The sequence below is a fragment of the Salmo salar genome, chromosome ssa14 (assembly GCF_905237065.1).
Source record: "Salmo salar chromosome ssa14, Ssal_v3.1, whole genome shotgun sequence".
Classification (NCBI taxonomy): Eukaryota; Metazoa; Chordata; class Actinopteri; order Salmoniformes; family Salmonidae; genus Salmo; species Salmo salar.
This window is the reverse complement of record NC_059455.1, coordinates 78,921,910-78,945,666: the sequence shown is the minus strand read 5'-3', so window position 1 is coordinate 78,945,666 and position 23,757 is coordinate 78,921,910. Positions and strand designations below refer to the sequence as shown.

At 43.9% G+C, this 23,757-nt stretch overlaps 2 protein-coding genes across 3 annotated transcripts in view; one reads left to right on the top strand and one right to left on the bottom strand.

The window, feature by feature from the left end:
* Positions 1 to 3,211: 3,211 nt before the first annotated feature.
* LOC106570364 (small integral membrane protein 13) lies at positions 3,212 to 6,305 on the top strand. Its single transcript, XM_014142592.2, has 2 exons — positions 3,212 to 3,770; positions 5,288 to 6,305. Exons 1-2 carry the CDS (start codon positions 3,695 to 3,697, stop codon positions 5,464 to 5,466), a joined length of 255 nt encoding a protein of 84 aa, XP_013998067.1. The 5' UTR covers positions 3,212 to 3,694; the 3' UTR covers positions 5,467 to 6,305.
* Positions 6,306 to 16,701: 10,396 nt separating this feature from the next.
* The window catches only part of LOC106570363 (enhancer of filamentation 1-like), a 49,043-nt gene continuing 41,987 nt past the window's right edge, over positions 16,702 to 23,757 (bottom strand). For both annotated transcript variants that reach the window (XM_014142590.2, XM_045694836.1), the window contains exons 3-7: positions 22,141 to 22,239; positions 21,711 to 21,866; positions 19,388 to 20,596; positions 18,433 to 18,522; positions 16,702 to 17,798 (exon numbers count right to left, since the gene is read on the bottom strand). In XM_014142590.2, the coding sequence (XP_013998065.2) occupies positions 17,235 to 17,798; positions 18,433 to 18,522; positions 19,388 to 20,596; positions 21,711 to 21,866; positions 22,141 to 22,239 (2,118 nt within the window). In that variant the 3' untranslated portion in view covers positions 16,702 to 17,234. The remainder of the gene's footprint in view (positions 17,799 to 18,432; positions 18,523 to 19,387; positions 20,597 to 21,710; positions 21,867 to 22,140; positions 22,240 to 23,757) is intronic.

Sequence of the window (23,757 nt, the reverse complement as noted above, 5' to 3'; positions counted from 1 at the left end):
TCAAGACGTGAGATGGGTTAGATCATGCAGAGTGTGACCCAATAGCAACACAGAGACAGGAAGTAGCAACACCGAGACATGAAGTGGTGATGAAAGAAACAAAACAGCCTAAACAGATGGAATCTGATGTGGAGTATCAGAATGAAATGTTATTAATTAGTCTGTGATAGTTTATCTCCCCAAATGTTTATAATGTTTTAGACAAACCTTTACAGATGAAACATGAATTGACAATGGAAAATATGTAGGAAAGTTATTTCATTTGTCACAGTTTTGGTAGTGGTACTGATAAGCCTTCATCTTTAGGGGAGTTGTAAGTCTTTCTACTGCAATACTTCTCTTGTGACTCACTGTGCTGTGAGCTGTTCATACGTGCTATTCACTGCTATTATTACTGATGGGAAAATATAATGGTTATTTTGAGAATGAGGAAATTCACCAAACTGCTGTTGTGGAAAGAAGCAGGGGTTTAATAAATTCATGACTCATTTTGAGGAAACAGTTTCTCTATTAGTGCATTGTCTTACTTTATGTTGTCACTCCTTCGCAATGCTCGTCCCTCAATCAGTGCAGGAGGAATAGTTGTGCTATCTGACATAAGACAATGCACTAATAGAGAAACTGTTTCCTCAAAATGAGTCATGAAAATCTAAATTTTTCCTGGCCACTGTGCTTTCACATCTGCTTTGCTTGCTCTTTGGGGTCTAAGTCAAGTAACTGTAAAACACTTTGTGATTACTGCTGGGCTTAATGAAATGCATGCAATTGTTTTAATTGATTTATCAAACACATCTATAGCCTCTTCAATGCACATGATAAGTGTGTCATTGTGAAATAACCTAAATATATGTATTTCTTAGTTCTCGGGGGCTCTTGGTTTGACCATGTTGCTGATTGGTATGCTCAGAAAGATGAATGTGATACCCTTTCAATGACATATGAGGATATGGTCAAGGTAAATTAATTTCCATAATGATAAGATCACAAAACAGTGGATTGCATATTGGCAAGACTAATCAAACAACAACACAACAACAATTGCTTTCAGGACACACGAGGTGCAGTTGTCAGGATAACAAACTTCTTGGGTAAAAACCTGGATGACTGAACCATTGACACAATAGTGGACAAATCCTCCTTCAGTAACATGAAAGAAAACCCACAGGCTAAAAATGATATACAGCATCCTGCATTTTTTAAACAAAGTGGATCCTTGATTTGAAAAGGTATGGTATATTAATAATGCTCATGCTTGGGTTAATCATTAAGTTAATTTCAATTAATGGTAAAAAAATTAACCAAAGAAAATATAAAAATACTAGTCGATAGTTAGTTGAAATGTTGTTGACAGTTAGTTGACTACTGAACATACAAATAATCTATTTGGGACTATCCAAATACTGTGCATTCACACTGCACCTTATCCCAGGGCTAAGAGCCTCTAAGCCCTGGGCTAAGGGAGATTTTAGCCCGGGGCTAAGCAAGTGTTGCACATTCTAAAGTGGGATAGCACCAACCTTAGCCCTGGGCTAATACCAACTTTTTGGGGCTAGCCCCAGAAACACGGTGCCAAAATATCCAGTGAAACTGGATTGTTCTACGTCTAGAATGCTCACTGTCCAATTACAAAATCTGCACTGTTACTTAATTTACATATGCTCGTGATGCCTGTAATGTGTTCTGCACGCTATTTTGATAAGGAAATTGGTACTATTTCATCCTGAGGACAAAAACCCAAATAACGTGCATAGCGGGCCAGATCGAAAAAATAGCGGGCCAGATCGAATTTCAAAAGTGAAACATATTGATTGTTTCCGAGGTCAGATAGGCAGACAGCAAGGTTTATACAAACAAACCATCACTGTTGGAAACTAAATGCTAGGCTAAAAGCAAGAGCAAATAATGTGCTAATAAATGTCTTATTGCTTATAACATTGGTCACGTGTCAGAGAAAGAATGTTGGTAGCATGTTGTTTGTCCGTTAGCTCAGGGTTTTGGAATACAAGCTTAAATCCTTAGCCAGGGCTAAAGCTTAGTCCAGGCTTAATAAATGCTTGTGCGAACGCAGGCTAAGCTAGCCCAGGGCCAGTCTAGCCTGGGGCTAAGACCAATGCAGTGTGAAAAGGCCTATAAAGTGATACCATACTGTCTGTTATGTCTCTAATCAGGGAAGGTGGGGGACTGGAAGACTATGTTCACAGTGGCCCAGAGTGAGATGTTTGACAAGATCTACACGGAGAAGATGAAAGACCTTCCCCTTGAATTTGACTGGTAGCTGTGAAAAGAGACGTGTCCTGAACACAGAATGGTAGTGAAAGCTTTCACCAGCTTGGTTGAAGATGTCAGAAGAATGGATCCAGATACTTGTTGTTGTGGATCTGACTTGTCAAATTGAACTCCAGTTGTGTGAATTACTCTAAATATGTCACGTTTTGGGGGATCTAGGTCTAACTAGATTGGAAGAAATAACTCTCAAATGACATTGGAGGCGGCTTATGGTAGAGAAATTAAATTATCTGGCAACAGCACTGGTGGACATTCCTGCAGACAGCAAGCCAATTGCATGCTCCATCAACTTGGTTATAAAAAGATGCACATGCAAAAGTTTAACATACATATACACTATTATTAAGATGCTTTCATAATTCATATATACATACTATGCTACAAGAAAATGTACTTTAGTAGCCATGGTTTGCTAGACAAAGCCTGTGGAGATTAATGGTGTTTTTGTATAATGGCCAAAAATAAAGTCTGTGGTACACACAGGTTTAGGAGATCGTATACGTTTTGTCCTATGAGATCATCTTCATCAGCTAACGTCCCTTTTAGTAAATTCTGATGCATTTATGTAGGGTCGGCAGGTAGCCTAGCGTTGGGTCAGTAACCGAAAGGTTGCTAGATCGAATCCCCGAGCTGACAAGGTAAAAATCTGTTGTTTTCCCCCTGAACAAGGTAGTTAACCCACTGTTCCTAGGCTGTCATTGTAAATAAGAATCTGTTCTTAACTGACTTGCCTAGTTAAATAACATTTATCATTTATAAATGTCATGCTTGATATTATCTCATAGAACAAATCGTATAAGATCTCCTAAGCCTGTGTTAACCTCAGACCTTATTTTCGGCGTTTATCCCAAAACCCTATTCTTTCCCCATTAATTTTCACATAGGAACGGCTGAACGAACCAGAGGTAAATCATTTCCGGGTTTTAGAACTGAAAGCTAGCGAACTCTATTGAATACAGTACCCAAAATGCAACGCGTATCTTGAGCCTACTGCGCATGCTCACACCGATTTTGTAATATCTGCTTTTCTTCCCCAAATGTAATCGTTCAGGTTGCAATAATGCAGCTAGATATGAACGGTACTTTATCCGTCCATGATTTTGGCACTGTAAACCGACGTTGACATTTTTGCAGGCGGCGAGACCGCATCACTCAGCAACGAAGGGTTTCTTTTCCTTCGCCGCACTAGCTAGTTAGGTATCCTCCACCCATGTTGAAGCAAGGAATTATGTTGTAACGTTATTTCTGTGGCAAACAACAGTTGTAAACTGTCAGTCTGGTGAATGAGTTAATGGACTGAACGGTAAAGCGAATTGGGGAGTTAACGTAGCTGTCAACAACTTTGACTTTGTAACGCGTTAGCTAACTAGAAGCTAGCTGGCTAGTTAGCCCTGACAAGAAGACAAACATGTGGCAAAGCGTTGGTCTAACTGTGCTGGTTATTGTGGCCACCCTTGTGTGCGCGTTGCTCTTCATGGTGTTTGGTAAGTAACATAATATTTTGCCTTAAATTTTCCGTTTTCTTGAATGTAATGTGAAATATGACTACTCGGACACAGCTGTGAAACGTATTAGCGGTTAGGTACAGTAAGCTAGCTAGCATTCAGCCATGATTATACTTAGTGCTTGCCATGGTGTTGCATATCCAGCTACATGCCATCCATCTTTCTTTAGTGAGCAGTCTTGACCTTTTTCCTTCTCAAAATGTTGAGTAGGTAGATCAAAGTTGTCTATACAAAGAATAATCTCTCAAGCCCTCAATACATCATGTTAGAAGTTTGTCCCCCATAGCTATTATTCATTGGATCAGTTTAAATAATTGATACATATCAGTTGAGTCTCTTTTTTGTGCTTGACCAGTGTTCAGCAGGATTGTCTTGCAACATCATCCAGTCAGGCAGTCCCCTCTATAAAGGGGAGGAGACTGAAGGAGCGTAGCATGGCAATGGCACTAATTTGACCTATAATAATAACCCTATCTGTCTATAATAATCCCAAAGTGTGATGATCAATTGTTGAGGCCCAATTACATTAATTTATACATACCTGTGTGTGGAAAACAATGACTTACTTGATGTTAAGTTTTGGACTTTATCTTGTGTTTTTACACTGAACAAAAATATAAATGCAACATGCAACAATTTAAGATTTTACTGAATTACAGTTCATATAAAGAAATCCAGTTAATGAAATACATGAATTATGCCATAATCTATAGATTTCACATGCCTGGGAATACAGATATGCATCTGTTGGTCACAAATACCTTTAAAAAAAGAAAGAAAAATAGTCAGTATCTGGTGTGACCACCATTTACTTCATGCAGCGGGACACATCTCCTTCGGTTGTGCCAACCCACAGTTTCATCATATGTCCGGGTCGCTGGTCTAAGACGATCCTGCAGGTGAAGAAGCCGGATGTGGAGGTTCTGGGCTGGTGTGGTAACACGTGGTCTGCGGTTGTGAGGCCGGTTGGACGTACTGTCAAACTCTCAAATGATGTTGGAGGCGGCTTATGGTAGAGAAATTAAATTATCTGGCAACAGCACTGGTGGACATTCCTGCAGACAGCAAGCCAATTGCACGCTCCATCAACTTGAGACATCTGTGGCATTGTGGTGTGTGACAGGACTAAACATTTTAGTGGTGTTTTATTGTCCCCAGCACAAGGTGCACCTGTGTAATGATCCTGCTGTTTAATCAGCTTCTTGATATGCCACACCTGTCAGGTGGATGGATTATCTTGGCATAGGAGAAATGCTCACTAACAGTGCCGTAAACAAATTAGTGCACACAATTTGAGAAGCTTTTTGTGCATATGGATCATTTGTGGGATTATCTATTTCGGCTCATGAAACATGGGACCAACACTTTTTTTACATGTTGTGTTTATTGTTGTTCAGTGTGTATATAAAAATAAATTACAACAAATGAATTGTTTGATTCATATACGGTCACTGTTCACTTTCTATTGAGGACTTTTGTTCTTTTTGGCACCTCAGGTTGGTATGTTGTCTGGCAGCTCTTCCTGTCCAAGTTCAAGTTCCTGCGTGAGATGTTGGGCGACACCGGATCTCCACAGACAGAGACCCAGCCGTCCGAATCAAAGAGCAAGCGTACCTCTCCTCCAACCCAACGCCAGAGGCGTCAGAGGGTCATTCCTCCTGAAAGCACTACATAGATGACCACACCCATCCGCTATCAGTCTCACCCTGTCCCCCTATTCACCAACCCTCGTCCCTCTAGGAAACCGTGGTGGACAAAATGAAACCCCTTACTAAATGGCATGATGTCGAATGTCATACTATTCCAATGTCCATGCATACTACTCCCCTTTCCACTACCTTACGACGTCCTCGTCGTAGACACTTGATACTCTACTTTTCTCTCCTGGACACTCTTACTAGACTACGCATAGCTGCTGATGTTATAAAGGCACAAGCCATCAAATCATGGGACGTTCTGTGTACAACTTTTTCACATTTCAAATATGTATTTTAGCTGTTCACAGTATATGTACTGAGCAGCACGTCCAGTCTCTTCACCTGGCCTTAACTGACACTGCAACATGGTCAGCTCTGACTGGCTGACACTGCAATATGGTCAGCTCCCACTGGCTGTCATGCTGCTAACACCTGCACAGGGAATCGCTGCTAACACCTGCACAGGGAATCTGTTTCTCCATGATCACACAAGTGAATTCTCTGTCATGACTGTGTATGTGTGCATTTTGAGAGTTTGTTTATTTGAACATACATGTTTTTGTAGCAAAGCCTATATACTGACAAATCTAGACAAACTGTTGTATAAAACAGGCTCATTTGTTAGCATTTGCTTTCAGAAGCAAACAACTGCTAGAAGAAAAAAAACGGAATGAAACAATTTGTATAACTGACAAAGTTCCTCGTCGTGTTCATTTCACTTTATTTGTAACCAAAGTGCAATGAAAGGAATGTTTATTTTTGTGGTTATTTTATTGTTGGTCAGAAATTAATACATATACAGTGCATTCAGAAAGTATTCAAACCCCTTGACTTTTTCCACATTTTGTTACGTTACAGCCTTATTCTAAAATTGCTATACATTTTTTTTTTTACCCTCATCAAGGGGAAACACAGATCTCCAGATCTGTGCCTCGATACAATCCTGTCACGGAGCTCTACGGAAGATTCCTTTGACCTCATGGCTTAGTTTTTGCTCAGACATGCACTGTCAACTGTGGGGCCTTATATAGACAGGTGTGTGCCTTTCCGAATCATGTCCAATCAATTGAATTTTCCACAGGTGGACTCCCAAGTTGTAGAAACATCTCAAGGATAATCAATGGAAACAGGATGCACCTGAGCTCAATTTCGAGTCTCATAGTGAAGGGTCTGAATACTTATGTAAATAAGGTACTTCTGTTTTTTCTATTTCATCAATCTGCAAAAATGTCTAAAAAACAGTTTTTCTTTGTCATTATGGGGTATTGTGTGTAGAGTGATGAGAGAAAAATGTATTTAATCCATTTTAGAATAAGGCTGTAACAAAATATTAAGTCAAGTGGTCTGAGTACTTTCCGAATGCACTGTATAACGGTTGTTATGGAATGGTGGGGTTACAATAACACAACAAAGATGATATCCAGGCTCCGTATGTACAGTTGAAGTCGGAAGTTTCCATACACCTTAACCAAATACATTTAAACTCAGTTTTTCACAATTCCTGACATTTAATCCTAGTAAAAAGTCCCGGTCACCACTTTATTTTAAGAATGTGAAATGTCAGAATAATAGTAGAGAGAGTGATTGATTTATTTCAGCTTTTATTTCTTTCATCACATTCCCAGTGGGTCAGAAGCTTACATACACTCAGTTAGTATTTGGTAGCATTGCCTTTAAATTGTTTAACTTGGGTGAAACGTTTCGGGTAGCCTTCCACAAGCTTCCCACAATAAGTTGGGTGAATTTTGGCCCATTCCTCCTGACAGAGCTGGTGTAACTGAGTCAGTTTGTAGGCCTCCTTGCTCGCGCACGCTTTTTCAGTTATTCCCACAAATGTGTTATAGGATTGAGGTCAGGGCTTTGTGATGATCACTCCAATACCTTGACTTTGTTGTCCTTAAGCCATTTTGCCATAACTTTGGAAGTATGCTTGGGGTCATTGTCCATTTGGGACACCCATTTGCGACCAAGCTTTAACATCATGACTGATGTCTTGAGATGTTGTTTCAATATCTCCACATAATTTTCCTACCTCATGATGCCATATATTTTGTGAAGTGCACCAGTCCCTCCTGCAGCAAAGCACCCCCACAACATGATGCTGCCACCCCCGTGCTTCACGGTCGGAATGGTGTTCTTCGGCTTGCAAGCTTCCCCCTTTTTCCTCCAAACATAACAATGGTCATTATGGCCAAACAGTTCTATTTTTGTTTCATCAGACCAGGGGACATTTCACAAAAAGGTACAATCTTTGTCCCCATGTGGAGTTGCAAACTGTAGTCTGGCTTTTTTATGGCGGTTTTGGAGCAGTGGCTTCTTCCTTGCTGAGCGGCTTTTCAGGTTATGTCGATATAGGACTCGTTTTACTGTGGAAATAGATACTTTTGTACCTGTTTCCTCCAGCATCTTCACAAGGTCCTTTGCAGTTGTTCTGGGATTGATTTGCACTTTTCGCACCAGAGTACGTTCATCTCTAGGAGACAGAACGCGTCTCCTTCCTGAGCGGTATGACGGCTGCATGGTGTTTATACTTGCGTACTATTGTTTGTGCAGATGAACGTGGTACCTTCAGGCGTTTGGAAATTGCTCTCAAGGATGAACCAGATTTTTTTCTGAGGTCTTGGCTGATATCTTTTAATTTTCCCATGATGTCAAGCGAAGAAGGCGCCGAGTTTGAAGGTAGGCCTTGAAATACATCCACAGGTACACCTCCAATTGACTCAAATGATGTCAATTAGCCTATCAGAAGCTTCTAACGCCATGACATTTTCTGGAATTGTTTAAAGGCACAGTCAATTTAGTGTATGTAATCTGACCCACTGGAATTGTGATACAGTGAAATAATATGAAACAATTGTTGGAAAAATTACTTGTCATTCACAAAGTAGATTTGCCAAACCTTGTTTGTTAACAAGAATTTTGTGGAGGGGTTGAAAAATGAGTTTTAATGACTCCAACCTAAGTGTATGTAAATTTCTGACTTCAACTGCATCAAGCATCTCAGAGTAGGAGTGGTGATCTATGATCAGGCTCCGCCCTGTCCAAATAATCTTATTCATTGTGATCTAAAAGGCTAAACTGACCCAAAGTCAGCAATCCTACTCTGATATGCTTGATACATACTGCCCCAGAACTCCCTATTAAGGCAACAAATAAATAAATAGGCTATTGCTCTGGCTAGCTAGCATCCCAGAGGTGATAACTGGGGTGTATTCAATAGGAACCAAATGGAAGCGAAATGCAGAAACGGGGAGAACCTAAACTTGTCCAAAAATAATCCTTTGTTTTCCGTTGTAAAGTATTTCGCTATGGTGTGCCCTAATGACTACACCCCATGTTACAGGGTCGTCACTAGCTTCCGTAGTCATAAATATGGCATCCTTCCCTGTAGTTCATTACATTATCTCTGATCCAGCTATAAGCCTATAGCCGCCTGACATTGTAAAACAAGTTAATTCTCAATGTAATGGTTTAACGTGTGATTGTCCACATTTCAAGTTTGTTTTGGGCTATTGCTGTAATTTACATTCAGAATAAATATATTTCTTAACTCTGTAAAGAAATACATTTCTTTGAATTGCATTGTTTCAAAGCTGAAACTGGCTATTCAAGAATATAGAATTGACGTGGGGGGGGGGTTGTAAGCATATTTGTTTAACTGTATGTTCAATTTGATGTCACAACACAGACACATTTTAAGGCTTGTACAGCTTTGAGTGTATTATTTTGTCTTGCACATGTGTAGCCAGACGTGAAAGTTATCATTTCTTTGACCCTCCACACTTACTCTGTCATATCTGTATACAGTGACTGAACAACAGGGGGCAGTGTTGCCCAACATGAAACAGTGATGGAGTAAATAACTGTTTTCCAAACTGTAGTCAAAGGGAGTATTTGAAGAGTTTAAAACCAGCCAACTTACATTTCAGATGTAGCTGTATTTAAAGTCTATCAAGCCATGTGTTGTGACTGTGTAATCCCAATTAACCCAGAACTAAAATCTAGAATTTAGTCAGATTGGTAGTCTGTCCATGAGAGATTACAAATGGAATCACAGCTGGGAGCTGCCCAGTGACACGAGTCTACCAGACGAGCTAAACTACTTCTATGCTCGCTTCGAGGCAAATGGCACTAAAACATGCATGAGAGCACCAGCTGTTCAGGAAGATTGTGTGATCACGCTCACCGCAGCCGATGTAAGACCTTTAAACAGGTCAACATTCACAAGGCTATAGGGCCAGACGGATTACCAGGACGTGTACTGCGACCATGAAAATGTCTTCATTGACATTTTCAACCTCTCCCTGTCCGAGTCTGTAATACCAACATGTTTTAAGCAGACCACCATAGTGCCTATGACCAAGAACACTAAGGTAACCTGCCTAAATGACTACTGACCCGTAGCACTCACGTCTGTAGCCATGAAGGGCTTTGAAAGGCTGGTCATGGCTCACATCAACACCATTATCCCAGAAACCCTAAACCCACTCCAATTTGCAAACTGCCCCAACAGATCCACGGATGATGCAATCTATTGCACTCCACACTGCCCTTTTCCACCTGGACAAAAGGAACACCTATGTGAGAATGTTATTCATTGACTACAGCTCAGCGTTCAACACCATAGTGCCCTCAAAATAAGCTAAGGACCCTGGGACTAAACACCTCCCTCTGCAACTGGATCCGGGACTTCCTGACGGGCCACACCCAGGTGGTAAGGGTAGGTAACAACACATCCATCACGCTGATCCTCAACACGGGGGCCCCTCAGAGGTGCGTGCTCAGTCCCCTCCTGTACTCCCTGTTCACTCATGACTGCATGGCCAGGCACAACTCCAACACCATCATTAAGTTTGCTGATGACACAACAGTGATAGGCCTGATCACTGACAACGACGAGACAGCCTATAGGGAGGAGGTCAGAGACCTGGCCATGTGGTTCCAGGACAATAACCTCTCCCTCAATGTGATCAAGACAAAGGAGATGATTGTGGACTACAGGAAAAAAAGGACCAAGCACGCCCCCATTCTCATCGACAGGGCTGCAGTGGAGCAGGTTGAGAGCTTCAAGTTCTTTGGTGTCCACATCACCAACAAACTAACATGGTCCAAGCACCCCAAGACAGTCGTGAAGCGGGCACGACAAAATCTATTCCCCCTCAGGAGACTGAAAAGATTTGGCATGGGTCCTCAGATCCTCAAAAGGTTCTACAGCTGCACCATCGAGAGCATCCTGACTGGTTGCATCACTGCCTGGTATGACAACTGCTTGGCCTCCGACCGCATGGCACTACAGAGGGTAGTGCGAACGGCGCAATACATCACTGGGGCCAAGCTCCCTGCCATCCAGGACCTCTATACCAAGCGGTGTCAGAGGAAGGCCCTATAAATTGTCAAAGACTCCAGCCACCCTAGTCATAGACTGTTCTCTCTGCTACCGCATGGCAAGCGGTACCGGAGTGCCAAGTCTAGGTCCAAGAGGCTACTAAACAGCTTCTACCCCCAAGCCATAAGACTCCTGAACACCTAATCAAATGGCTACCCAGACTTTTTGCATTGCCCCCCCCCTTTTTTTTTTTACACAGCTGCTACTCTCTGTTGTTATAATCTATGCATAGTTACTTTAATATTAGAGAGGCCTGAAACTTTTGGAAACCCTATATATACTAAACAACAATATAAACACAACATGTAAAGTGTTGGGTCCCATGGTTCATGAGCTGAAATAAAATATCCCAGAAATTTTCCATACATACAAAAAGCTTCTTTCTCTCAAATCTGGAGCACAAATTTGTTTACATCCCTGTTAGTGAGCATTTCTCCTTTCTCAAGATAATCCATCCACCTAACAGGTGTGGCATATCAAGACACTGATTTAACAGCATGATAATTACACAGGTGCACCTTGTGATGAAGATAATAAAAGGCCACTAAAATGTACAGCTTTGTCACACAACACAATGCCACAGATGTCTGTTGCCAGAGAATTGAATGTTAATTTCTCTGTCATAAGCTGCCTCCAACGTCGTTTTAGAGAATTTGGCAGTATGTCCAACCGGCCTCACAACCGCAGACCACGTGTATGGCGTCGTGTGGGCAAGCGGTTTGCTGATGTCAACATGATGAACACAGTGACCCATGGTGGCGGTGGGATTTTGGTATGGGCAGGCATAAGCTCCAGACATAGAACACAATTGCATTTTATTGATAGCAATTTGAATGCACAGAGATTCCGTGACGAGATTCTGAGACCCATTGACGTGCCATTCATCTGCCGCCATCGCCATGTTTCAGCATGATAATGCACAGCCCCATGTAGCAAGGATCTGTACACAATTCCTGGAGGCTGAAAGTGTCCCAGTTCTTCCATGGCCTGCATACTCACCAGACATGTCACCCATTGAGCATGTTTGGGATGCTCTGGATCGACGTGTACGACAGCGTGTTCCAGTTCCTGCCAATATCCAGCAACTTCGCACAGCCATTGAAGAGAAGTGGGACAGCATTCCACAGGCCACAATCAACAGCCTGATCAACTCTGTGCGAAGATGTGTCACGCTGCAAATGGTGGTCACACCAGATACTGACTGTTTTTTTTTATCCACACCCCTACCTTTTTTTAAAGGTATCTGTGACCAACAGATGCATATCTGTATTCCCAGTTGTGAAATCCATAGATTAGGGCCTTATTTCTTTATCTCAATTGACTGATTTCCTTATATGAACTGTAACTCAGTAAAATCTTTGAAATTGTTGCATGTTGCATTTATATTTTTGTTCAGTATATCTGCCTTCATGAGCACCTAGCTTGCCTGTGCTACCCGCTCTTCCTACACTGTGGGTTAGTGGTGAGCCAGAGGCAGGCATTTATAAGTTGTTTGGCAAGCAGCCTCTCTCACCATCCCACACAGACACAGATAGGAGCGACCAGGGCTCATAGGGCTCTGGTCAAAAGTAGTGCCCTATATACAAAATCGGGCAACACAGGACCAACCGACCTCCAGTCCTGAAATAGCTCATTCATTCATCAAGCGCTCTCAGTCTCCAGATCTGCAGCGTTAACTCAGCCAAGACTCTCAGTCTCTAGATCTGCAGTGTTAACTCAGCCAAGACTCTCAGTCTCCAGATCTGCAGTGTTAACTCAGCCAAGACTCTCGGTCTCCAGATCTGCAGTGTTAACTCAGCCAAGACTCTGTCTCCAGATCTGCAGTGTTAACTCAGCCAAGACTCTCAGTCTCCAGATCTGCAGTGTTAACTCAGCCAAGACTCTCAGTCTCCAGATCTGCAGTGTTAACTCAGCCAAGTCTCTCAGTCTCCAGATCTGCAGTGTTAACTCAGCTATAACTCTCAGTCTCCAGATCTGCAGTGTTAACTCAGCCAAGGCTCTCAGTCTCCAGATCTGCAGTGTTAACTCAGCCAAGACTCTCAATCTCCAGATCTGCAGTGTTAACTCAGCCAAGACTCTCAGTCTCCAGATCTGCAGTGTTAACTCAGCCAAGGCTCTCAGTCTCCAGATCTGCAGTGTTAACTCAGCCAAGGCTCTCAGTCTCCAGATCTGCAGTGTTAACTCAGCCAACGCTCTCAGTCTCCAGATCTGCAGTGTTAACTCAGCCAAGGCTCTCAGTCTCCAGATCTGCAGTGTTAACTCAGCCAAGGCTCTCAGTCTCCAGATCTGCAGTGTTAACTCAGCCAAGGCTCTGTCTCCAGATCTGCAGTGTTAACTCAGCCAAGGCTCTCAGTCTCCAGATCTGCAGTGTTAACTCAGCCAAGACTCTCAGTCTCCACATCTGCAGTGTTAACTCAGCCAAGACTCTCAGTCTCCACATCTGCAGTGTTAACTCAGCCAAGACTCTCAGTCTCCACATCTGCAGTGTTAACTCAGCCAAGACTCTCAGTCTCCAGATCTGCAGTGTTAACTCAGCCAAGACTCTCAGTCTCCAGATCTGCAGTGTTAACTCAGCCAAGACTCTCAGTCTCCAGATCTGCACTGTTAACTCAGCCAAGACTCTCAGTCTCCAGATCTGCAGTGTTAACTCAGCCAAGGCTCTTAGTCTCCAGATCTGCAGTGTTAACTCAGCCAAGACTCTCAGTCTCCAGATCTGCAGTGTTAACTCAGCCAAGACTCTCAGTCTCCAGATATGCAGTGTTAACTCAGCCAAGGCTCTCAGTCTCCAAGGGCCATTTCTTTCTATTGTTTGTTTTGGAGCCAACCACGAGATGTGCCTGGATGCCATTATTAGCTGACGATAAAGCAGTACAGAGTCTTGTCACCCGGGACCTGAGACTTGGGGGGGAATGACACATCTTCCTGATTTACCGTGTCAATCCGCATTCTGGGTTAAATTAAAACCTTTTAAAAGCCATTCCAGAGCGGATTCCGTTTTCTCGTCTCGTCCCCTGGGATAGCAGTGAATGGAATGCAGCAGGTGATAATACCACTGATGGCCTGTTAAGACCCAGGCTCTGTGAGTTAAGTTTTCTGATTGGGAGCTGATAGGGGTTTGGCATAGGCATCTCCTCCATACCCCTTTACCAGTCCCTTATAGCCACAGGCCCACCTCTCCACAGGGAGAAACTACAGTATATATACAGTGTATTTCAGTCAGGCTGTAATGAAAAGGAGGGTCAGGAGGGGTAGAGGGAAAATAAACAATGAATGTTTTTTAGCTGTATTTTAAGGCTCTGTGTGCATATCCAACCCACAATGCCTTTCATTAGATGCTGTTGCACTATACAGTATGCCGTGCCATAATAGATGCTTCATCTGTGTACAGTGCATCAAGAACTATGTTATGACCCTTAACCACTGTGTTATGACACTTTCTAGATGAAAAGAGATAATGCTAAAGATTGTTTCCAGATCAAGACCAGTTGGGCGTGATGTTCTGTCCTCCTCTCCCACCTTCCTAACTACGCCATAAAGGATGTTCCACAGGCTAACTAAGACTGATCATTTGGCATGGATGGACTCCTTTGTGCTGGCCCTGCCCCGCTTACCATGAAATCCTTTTAGCCCCGTCTTTCATCGTCCCATCCGAGGCTTAGATGGCATTAAAAAATCCTCATTGAATATGACGTGGAATGGAAAATAACATGAGGATCCAGGAGAATACAGTGGGGGGAAAAAGTATTTGATCCCCTGCTGATTTTGTACGTTTGCCCACTTACAAAGAAATGATCAGTCTATAATTTTAATGGTAGGTTTATTTGAACAGTGAGAGACAGAATAACAACAAAAAATCCTGAAAAACGCATGTCAAAAATGTTATAAAATGATTTGCATTTTAATGAGGGAAATAAGCATTTGACCCCTCTGCAAAACATGACTTAGTACTTGGTGGCAAAACCCTTGTTGGCAATCACAGAGGTCAGACGTTTCTTGTCGTTGGCCACCAGGTTTGCACACATCTCAGGAGGGATTTTGTCCCACTCCTCTTTGCAGATCTTCTCCAAGTCATTATGGTTTCAAGGCTGACGTTTGGCAACTCGAACCTTCAGCTCCCTCCACAGATTTTCTATGGGATTAAGGTCTGGAGACTGGCTAGGCCACTTCAGGACCTTAATGTGCTTCTTCTTGAGCCACTCCTTTGTTGCCTTGGCTGTGTGTTTTGGGTCATTGTCATGCTGGAATGCCCATCCACGACCCATTTTTAATGCCCTGGCTGAGGGAAGGAGGTTCTCACCCAAGATTTGACGGTACATGGCCCCGTCCATCGTCCCTTTGATGCGGTGAAGTTGTCCTGTCCCCTTAGCAGAAAAACACCCCCAAAGCATAATGTTTCCACCTCCATGTTTGATGGTGGAGATGGTGTTCTTGGGGTCATAGGCAGCATTCCTCCTCCTCCAAACTCAGCGAGTTGAGTTGATGCCAAAGAGCTCCATTTTGGTCTCATCTGACCAAAACACTTTCACCAGTTGTCCTCTGAGTCATTCAGATGTTCATTGGCAAACTTCAGACGGGCATGTATATGTATTCTTGAGCAGGGGGACCTTGCGGGCGCTGCAGGATTTCAGTCCTTCACGGCGTAGTGTGTTACCAATTGTTTTCTTGGTGACTATGGTCCCAGCTGCCTTGAGATCATTGACAAGATCCTCCCGTGTAGTTCTGGGCTGATTCCTCACCGTTCTCATGATCATTGCAACTCCACGAGGTGAGATCTTGCATGGAGCCCCAGGCCGAGGGAGATTGACAGTTCTTTTGTGTTTCTTCCATCTGCGAATAATCGCACCAAATGTTGTCACCTTCTCACCAAGCTGCTTGGCGATGGTCTTGTAGCCCATTCCAGCCTTGTGTAGGTCTACAATCTTGTCCCTGACATCCTTGGAGAGCTCTTTGGTCTTAGCCATGGTGGAGAGTTTGGAATCTGATTGATTGATTGCTTCTGTGGACAGGTGTCTATTTTACAGGTAACAAGCTGCGGTTAGGAGCACTCCCTTTAAGAGTGTGCTCCTAATCTCAGCTCGTTACCTGTATAAAAGACACCTGGGAGCCAGAAATCTTTCTGATTGAGAGGGGGTCAAATACTTATTTTCCCTCATTAAAATGCAAATCAATTTATAACATTTTTGACGTGTGTTTTTCTGGATTTTTTTGTTGTCATTCTGTCTCTCACTGTTCAAATAAACCTACCATTAAAATTATAGACTGATCATTTCTTTGTCAGTGGGCAAATGTACAAAATCAGCAGGGGATCAAATACTTTTTTCCCCCACTGTAAGAGTGAAGGTGAGGCAACTTATCTTGATGTTAACATGATTGACTGCATCTACTACTAAGTATTCTAAGAATTCCAAGTCTACTTCTTCAACACACCGTACATTTCTGTTGTTGTTACGTTCTCATTTATATTCAAACATGACTAGTATCTTCGTCCGTATGTGAAAACGTGAGCGGTTTACCATCCGGTCGTTATCATATCCATTTTATTTATTTCCACCACACCCAGCACTGGGTGAATGTAAGAGATGAATACCAGGCTTTAGCTGTGAGTTTCACTGTTGGTGCCAATATTGTGTACCAGTCCAGCCATTTTGGTCTGTAGTTACTGCTGTACAATATCCAGTTAATAATATCTCTGACTGGTCCACCTGTTTTTTTTGTGTGTGTGTGTGTACGCTTCTGTGTGGGCAATAACATGGTCGGTGAGCTTTTACAACGCATGGTTATGTCATGTCATGTGCAATGTCTGCAAACAAAGTGGAGCCCACTAGTCTTCCAGCAGTTCTTTTTTTTTAATAAAAAGACAGTCATATGGGTAAGAACAGTCCTTTACTTTGTCTGTTGAGAACCCTACCGCCTTCAATAAAAGAAGTACGACATCAAACCATTTACACAAAGTACTACTGTCATTTCCAGCAGTAGGGTGCCTCAACAATCTACAGGTGAAAATGAAAAGAAAAATGGACAATGTCATCATAAGTTGCTTTATAATATATGAAATTGGAATGTTACGAAAACATGTCCAAGTAACCCTAAAAAGCCACGGATATCACATCTATATATTCATATCATAATTAATTATATAAAACAATCTACACAAAAATAGAGCCTAATATTTACAGAACAGAGAAAACGATACTATTTACAACAGCCCAAAAATGTACTTTTAAGATTAACCATAAGCTATATATATATATATATATATATATATATATATATATATATATATATATATGGTATATAAACGGTATATAAACAGGTTGCTGTGGTGAAATAGGCGGGACCAGGAAGTGACAACGCAAACTATCACAAAGCAGCCATCTGCAGCAGCTGTTCTTTGAACTGTTGAGCGTGGTGTGAGAGATCCGTGACTCTGTCCACCATGTCCTGCACGTAGGCTGTGTTGGGGTAGTGCAGCGCGGCCGTCTTGGTAGCTCCCACCACTGTCTTCAACAGGTCACATAGCACATTGCTGGAGTTCATCACCCGGTTGGCCACTTCGGGCGTGGCTGCTTGCCTGGACAGGGTGTCACCGATGAACACCAGTTTGTGGGCGCTGAGGATGACGAACTTGCTGTGCGCCACGAAGATGCGCGGCGGCTGGCCAGCGCCCACGCAGCCGAAGAAAGCGTCCACTGCGTTGAGCAATGTGACAAAGTGCTGCTGGCACTGCTCCGCATAGAAGCCCAGCAGCTGACGGTCCCGCCCACACAGCTGGGCCCCGCCCCCTGCCAGGGAAGGGGAGGGAGAGGAGGAGGAGTCTGAGGGGGAGGAGGAGGGGCCTGTCGGGTGCTGGTGGGAGATCCACTGTGTGATGTCATTCTCCACTGGTTTGATCACCTCTTGCTCCAACTGTTTGAACTGGTTAATCTGTGACATGAAAGAGTAAAGTGATCAATATTTTTGTTTCCATTTCTCAATTGTCTTAAAATGTACATAACTAGATAAACTGTGTGGTATTATGGAGACGGACATCTCTAATGTACACAATAAACATGATGAAAATACATCCTACATATCAGTTTCATCATGTTAGTACAAGCCACATGGAATTCTCATTCTTCTTCCATAGAGAGCATAACATAATTGCTGCATGATTACAGGAGTGAAAAGGTTAATCTCCTGTTCTATGAGAGTATGTTTGACTGCTCTGCCAGAGTGGGCCAGATGTGTCCTCCTGGCTCTGCTCTACTCTAGGAGGTAGGCACTGTCTCTGAACCCATGAAGGAAAGGTCATCCACTGTGAGCGTTTGAATAATATTGTATGTTCAATAAATTATGTGAACAGTATGAAAAGTCTGTTTGAGAGTGGATACATTTCTCTGCCCACATCTATCAGTTTTATAGAAAACCAATGTGGCGGAGCAACCATTTTTTTGTTTTTCAAATTGAGGAGTGGGCCTTTAATACTGTAAATCTAGTGCATAGAAACAATACTAATACATGAATAGGCATGACTAAGTATGGTGGCCCAGATTGGCCAAAAGAGGAAAGAAGCCTTTACCTGTTCCTGTCCCAGCTGTACCTTGCTCTGCTTAATGATGTTCTCTTTCTCCAGGAGCTCCTTCTGCTGCCGCTCAAAGTCCTCTTTGCCCTGAGGAGAAACAAGAGTGTGACTGAGGAGAAGACCAACCAAAGCAGCAGATTCACACAGCTGAGGGTAGGTACACGTGTAATTCCCAATGCATAACCTGTGATACTATTCCTGCAACTCAGATTAGGATTGAAAACATAGTCCCTCATACAGTCCTACATGTTGATGCTCAGTAAAACATTTGTATGTTAGTTATTCCTTTCTAATCTATCTGTTGTCTTCCTGGATGAACAGATGGGACTACCCAACAGGCAGATACAGCCTGGCTTTACCCACTCTTAGAAAAAAGGGTTCCAAATGGGTTCTTCAGCTGTCCCCAAAGGAGAAGCCTTTTTGGTTCCAGGTAGAAACATTTTTGGTTCCAGGTAAAACTCTTTTGGGTTCCATGTAGAACCCTCTGTGGAAAGATGTGAATCATTCTGCAGAAAGGATCCTACATGGAACCCAAAAGGGTTCTACCTGGAACCAAAAAGGGTTCTTTAAAGGGTTCTCCTATGAGGGACAGCTGAAGAACCCTTTTAGGTTGTAGATAGCACCTTTTTTTCCTAAGAGTGTACTGATAATGCAGCTAGCATGCTCAACACCACCTGATCAGCATTTCCCTCAAAGGTTAAATATTGTGTCAACACACCTAAGACACGGTATAGGAATCTAGTGATTCACATTTAAACTCTCACGCATAGATCAGGGATTATATGGTGATGTGAGGGGCTAACATTTGACCTAGCTACCGTTTGTCTTACCATCTAAATTGAATGCTCGACTGTAAGTCGCTCTGGATAAGTGTCTGCTTAATGACCAACGTTTTATGTACAGTAAATGTAATCTGTGTGGTAGGTCAGGCTAGAGTCAGAGTCAAACATACCTGCAGATGGACGTAGTCATAGTCCTCCATCCAGCTCTTCACACATTTCTCACTATTGTTCATGTTGCCTTTGTCTTGGTTGGAGGACACAGGAAAGGGCTTGGTCTGGCCTATGTAGTTGTCGCTGTCCGAGGACGGGGAGGTGAGAGGATGGATGACGGCTTCCTCTGGCGTGCCCCCCCTGGGGTAGGAGGACCCATCCACGGTTGGTGCCCGCCTGAAGAGCAGCTCGGCGTTACCCCCCACGGAGGAGGCCAGCTGTTTGGCATCGTCGGGCACCGTCCTGGACACCATAACGAAGCGGTCCAGGTTGTCACTCTTGATCTGGTGCTTGGTGCTGCTGGAGGTGGCCAGGGCGTTGAGGGCCCAGCCGCAGTTCTCCAGGCTCTGGTAGGTCTGCAGGATGATCTGCTGGGAGTCCTCCAGCCTTCCCAGCTGCCTCCTCAGCTTACTGTGCAGGCTGGGGTCCGACAGGGCTGTGGCGTTGGCCACAGCACCCCTGCCAAATACCACAAAGTCCGCCAGGGCCGCCCGCACCCTGTCCAGCACGGTGCGCACCTCGTTGGTGTGGCGCTCCATGAAGGGGTAAGTCCTCCAGTGGGAGGAGGAGGCCAGGGTCTGCAGGGCCCCCACAGAGGCCTCCACGGCCTGCTGCAGGCGGTACAGCCTCTGGACTGCCTGGTCCACATCTAGGGCCAGCCGGCCCTCAGCGCTGGAGACCGTGGAGGTGGAGGAGGTGGACATGGAGCTGCGTGTGGAGCCCGTGCTGGAGAAGGACAGGCGGTTCACTCCGTCTGTCATGTCCCCCAGAGCAGGTGGGATGTCATATATGCCCTGGCCCTTCCCCCTGTCCCTGTCCCTGTCCTGGGGGGTGGAGCGGTGCTGGGAGGGGGGCTGCTGCATCCCCCTGGGGATATCATACAGATCGCCACGAGGCCCCGCCCCTGAGAGCTGGTGGGCGGGGGGCGGCACGTCGTAGATGCCTTCGTGGTCGCTGGCGACAGGACATTGGAGGTGGTGGGGTCCGATTGGCTCGGAGCTGGGGGGAAAGTCATAATTGGACTGGGGGGATGGGGAGGGTTTGGTGAGGGTGGGTGGGGGTACGTCGTAGATGCCCTCCTGTTGTTTTTGTTGTTTGAGAGGTTGGGGGAAATCATAGTTCCCCTCCTGGAGGGCTGGGGTGTTCCGGCAGGGAGGCACAGAGTACACCTGTACAGAAAATACAAGCGTTTGGTTGAGTGCCTCATAGACTACAGTATTTAAAAAAAAATGTATTTAACCTTTATTTAACTAGGCAAGTCAGTTAAGAACAAATTCTTATTTACAATGACGGCCTACAGTAAGGAGGGGAGTAGACAGCGCATCAACCAGCATGCAACATAGCTACAGAAATACAGCTTACCATATCAATAACAAACAAGCTTTGCACCACATTATTTCAATTAGATATTGAGGAACTGACAGAACTGACTGTTTCGGTTGATACTATATTTGCAAACCTCAATGCTCAGCCTCCTATTCCTTCCCCATAACTCAGTATCAGCCTGAATACGGCAAAACGCATAAGCAATAAACATCTAGCATTGTCCTGACAGTGTGGAATATGGATTGTGACGTAAATGGCACGTAGCGTGAAAGCGGAGCTGGATAAATAAAAAGAGTGGGCTGTAAGTGATTTCAGTCAGGCTTGAAATCTGCTCCTCACTGCGAGACAGCCGAACCCAACCGTAATTAGGAGCGACGCAAATAACGGGTTCCCACATATTTCACGTTATTACAAACAAACTGATGGCCCTAAGCCTTGGCTGGGCCTAGAACACTGTATCCAGGGTGTAATGTAAGATGGCCCAGACTACATCCCAAATAGAACCCTATTCCCTACAAAGTGCACTACTTTTGACCAGAAGCCCTATAGGGCCTGGATAAAGTAGTGCACTATATAGGGAATAGGGTGCCATTTGGGAAACATCCCCAGAGATGTAATAATTTAGTCCTTGACTTCCCTGCTGGAGTGTTAACAGACAGAGAGAACGCTACTCAGCGAGTTTTGCTCGAACACTATTGGCAGGCAACGCTTTCATTTAGGGAACCGCGAAAATGTCATAAATATGATAATTTGACATATTATTCATTTATTACCAGGCAATTAAGAGGGATAATAGGGCATATATCAATAAATATATAGTAACATTTTCCTTACCTAAATGGCTACCGCTTCCTTTTGACTTTATTAGAATGTAGAATGACCAGGTTATAAACCTTCTATATGTGGTCTCAGTGTGGGTAGTGTTTCTCTGTGTAGTTTGAGTGGTCTCAGACATACCCTTTGCGTAGAGGGAGGGATATCGTAAACCCCTTGTGTCCGGGGGTCCATCTGAGTGGATTGGGGAACATCATAGACTCCTCCTTGGGAGGGAGAATTGCAATGTTGTCCAGGATAAGGCGAACCCATCATTTTCCCAGGAGGAATGTCATACACCTGGAAAACAGAGTGACATTCCCAAATCAGGATACCATAGATTACATTGAATGGCAGAAATAGCAAAGTAAAACACTGAGGCTGTGTCTAAAATGGCTCCCTGTTCCTTATATAGTGCACTATTTTTGGCCAGGGCCCTGGGGTGCCATGTCAGACAAAGCCTGTGTTTTATACAAAGTAGCTAACTGCATAGAGAATAGGGTGCCATTTTAGATTTTCCCTGATGGATTGACATAAGAATTTCTATGTTATGTGTAGAGGTAGTGACACTTACCCCCTGTGGTCTCATGGGAGGAACGTCATAGAGGTCCTGTTGGGTGTGCTGACCAGGGCTGTAGGCGTACGACTGTCCCACTTGTGTTGGGGTCACCACCTGTCCACACCAGGACACACACAAGAAACGACACTATAAGGACCTCTGTCTTGACAACTGGTTCATGACAGTTCCACAACAGTGAGTCTTACAAATTACACACAGTGCACACAGTACCCACAATTCACCTCATACGTCCAATGACTTGTTACTGCAGGCCCTGAGTCATTCTGACTAAACTTATGTATCTCTCTCTCGTGGCTCCAATAGTTGGTTTGTATTCATTAGTGCACAATGGAACGGCAAGTGAAAACCAGCGTTTCTTATTGGAAATGTTCAGGTAGTCCCTCCCTGGACTCCCTTTAAGTATTCTTCTGTTTGGTGCCTAGTGAATACGACCCTGTTCTCTCTGGGTACATCCCAACTGGAAACCTATTCCCAATAGGAAGCTATTTGGGATGTAGCCACGGAACCGTGAAGTAGGGGACTGAGCTGTCATGAGGTGTGGTGCTGCGAGAGAACAGACGTCCCAGAAACATGGGTGTCACGTTGGCTCCTCAGGAGAAGGGAGATGAGAAAGAAAGGAACAGACCGCTTTTTCCTCCCTTTCCATCACTTTTTCACTCGTGTCACATTCCTCCACCTCTCTCTTTCCCGTAAGTGTTAATCACCCTCCCAATCTCTCTTTCTCCCTCCCAAACCTCTGTCAGTTCTCTACTCTTACCCTGTATATCCCAGCCTTCCGAGCTCCAGACTTCCTAGCTGCGTCAGACAGACAGAAGAATGTACGGAATGCTCTTCCCCCTTCCCTGTATCCCGCTACCCCCTCCTCTCTCTCCCTGTCCCTTCCTCCCCCTCCATAGACACACCACCATCACCACACTGGAACATGCAGGGTTCACTGACAGGGCTGGAAAATGGGAACCATACGTATGGCTTCCTGTTCTAAAGACAGAAAGACTCCAGGGAGGTAGCGAGAGGCTGCTTCCCAAATAGAACCCTATTTCATAGGGCTCTGGTCAAAAGTAGTGCACTATATATTGGGAAAAGGGTGCCATTTGGAATGCACAGTGGCTACACTGAGATCTCTATGGTCTCTTCTTTAGTCCCTGTGTAGCCTCCGCTTTTTGAGAAGTTATGAGCTGAATGATGGCATCCATAACCCCAGCATTAGACCCCATCCATCCACCAGACTAAGATGAATGTCTCAGTGGAGAGAGAGAGAAAGAGAGAGAGAGACAGAGAGAGATACAGAGACCGAAAGAAAGAGAGAGGTATAGAGAGATACAGAGAGAGATATATCTCATCTTTATCAAAGAAACATGGTTATAAAGGAAACAGATCCAATGGTTACAAAGATATGGTAGTCCCATCCACAAAACTACCAGGTGTGAAACAGAGAAGAGACTCTGAGGGTATGCTAATTTGGTATAAAGCAGACTTAACCCACTCTATTAAATTAGTCAAAACAGGAACACTTTACATCTGGCTAGAAATTAATAAGGAAATGATCTCAACAGAGAAACATTTCCTCATGTGTGCTACCTATATCACCCCAATAGAATCCCCATACTTTAA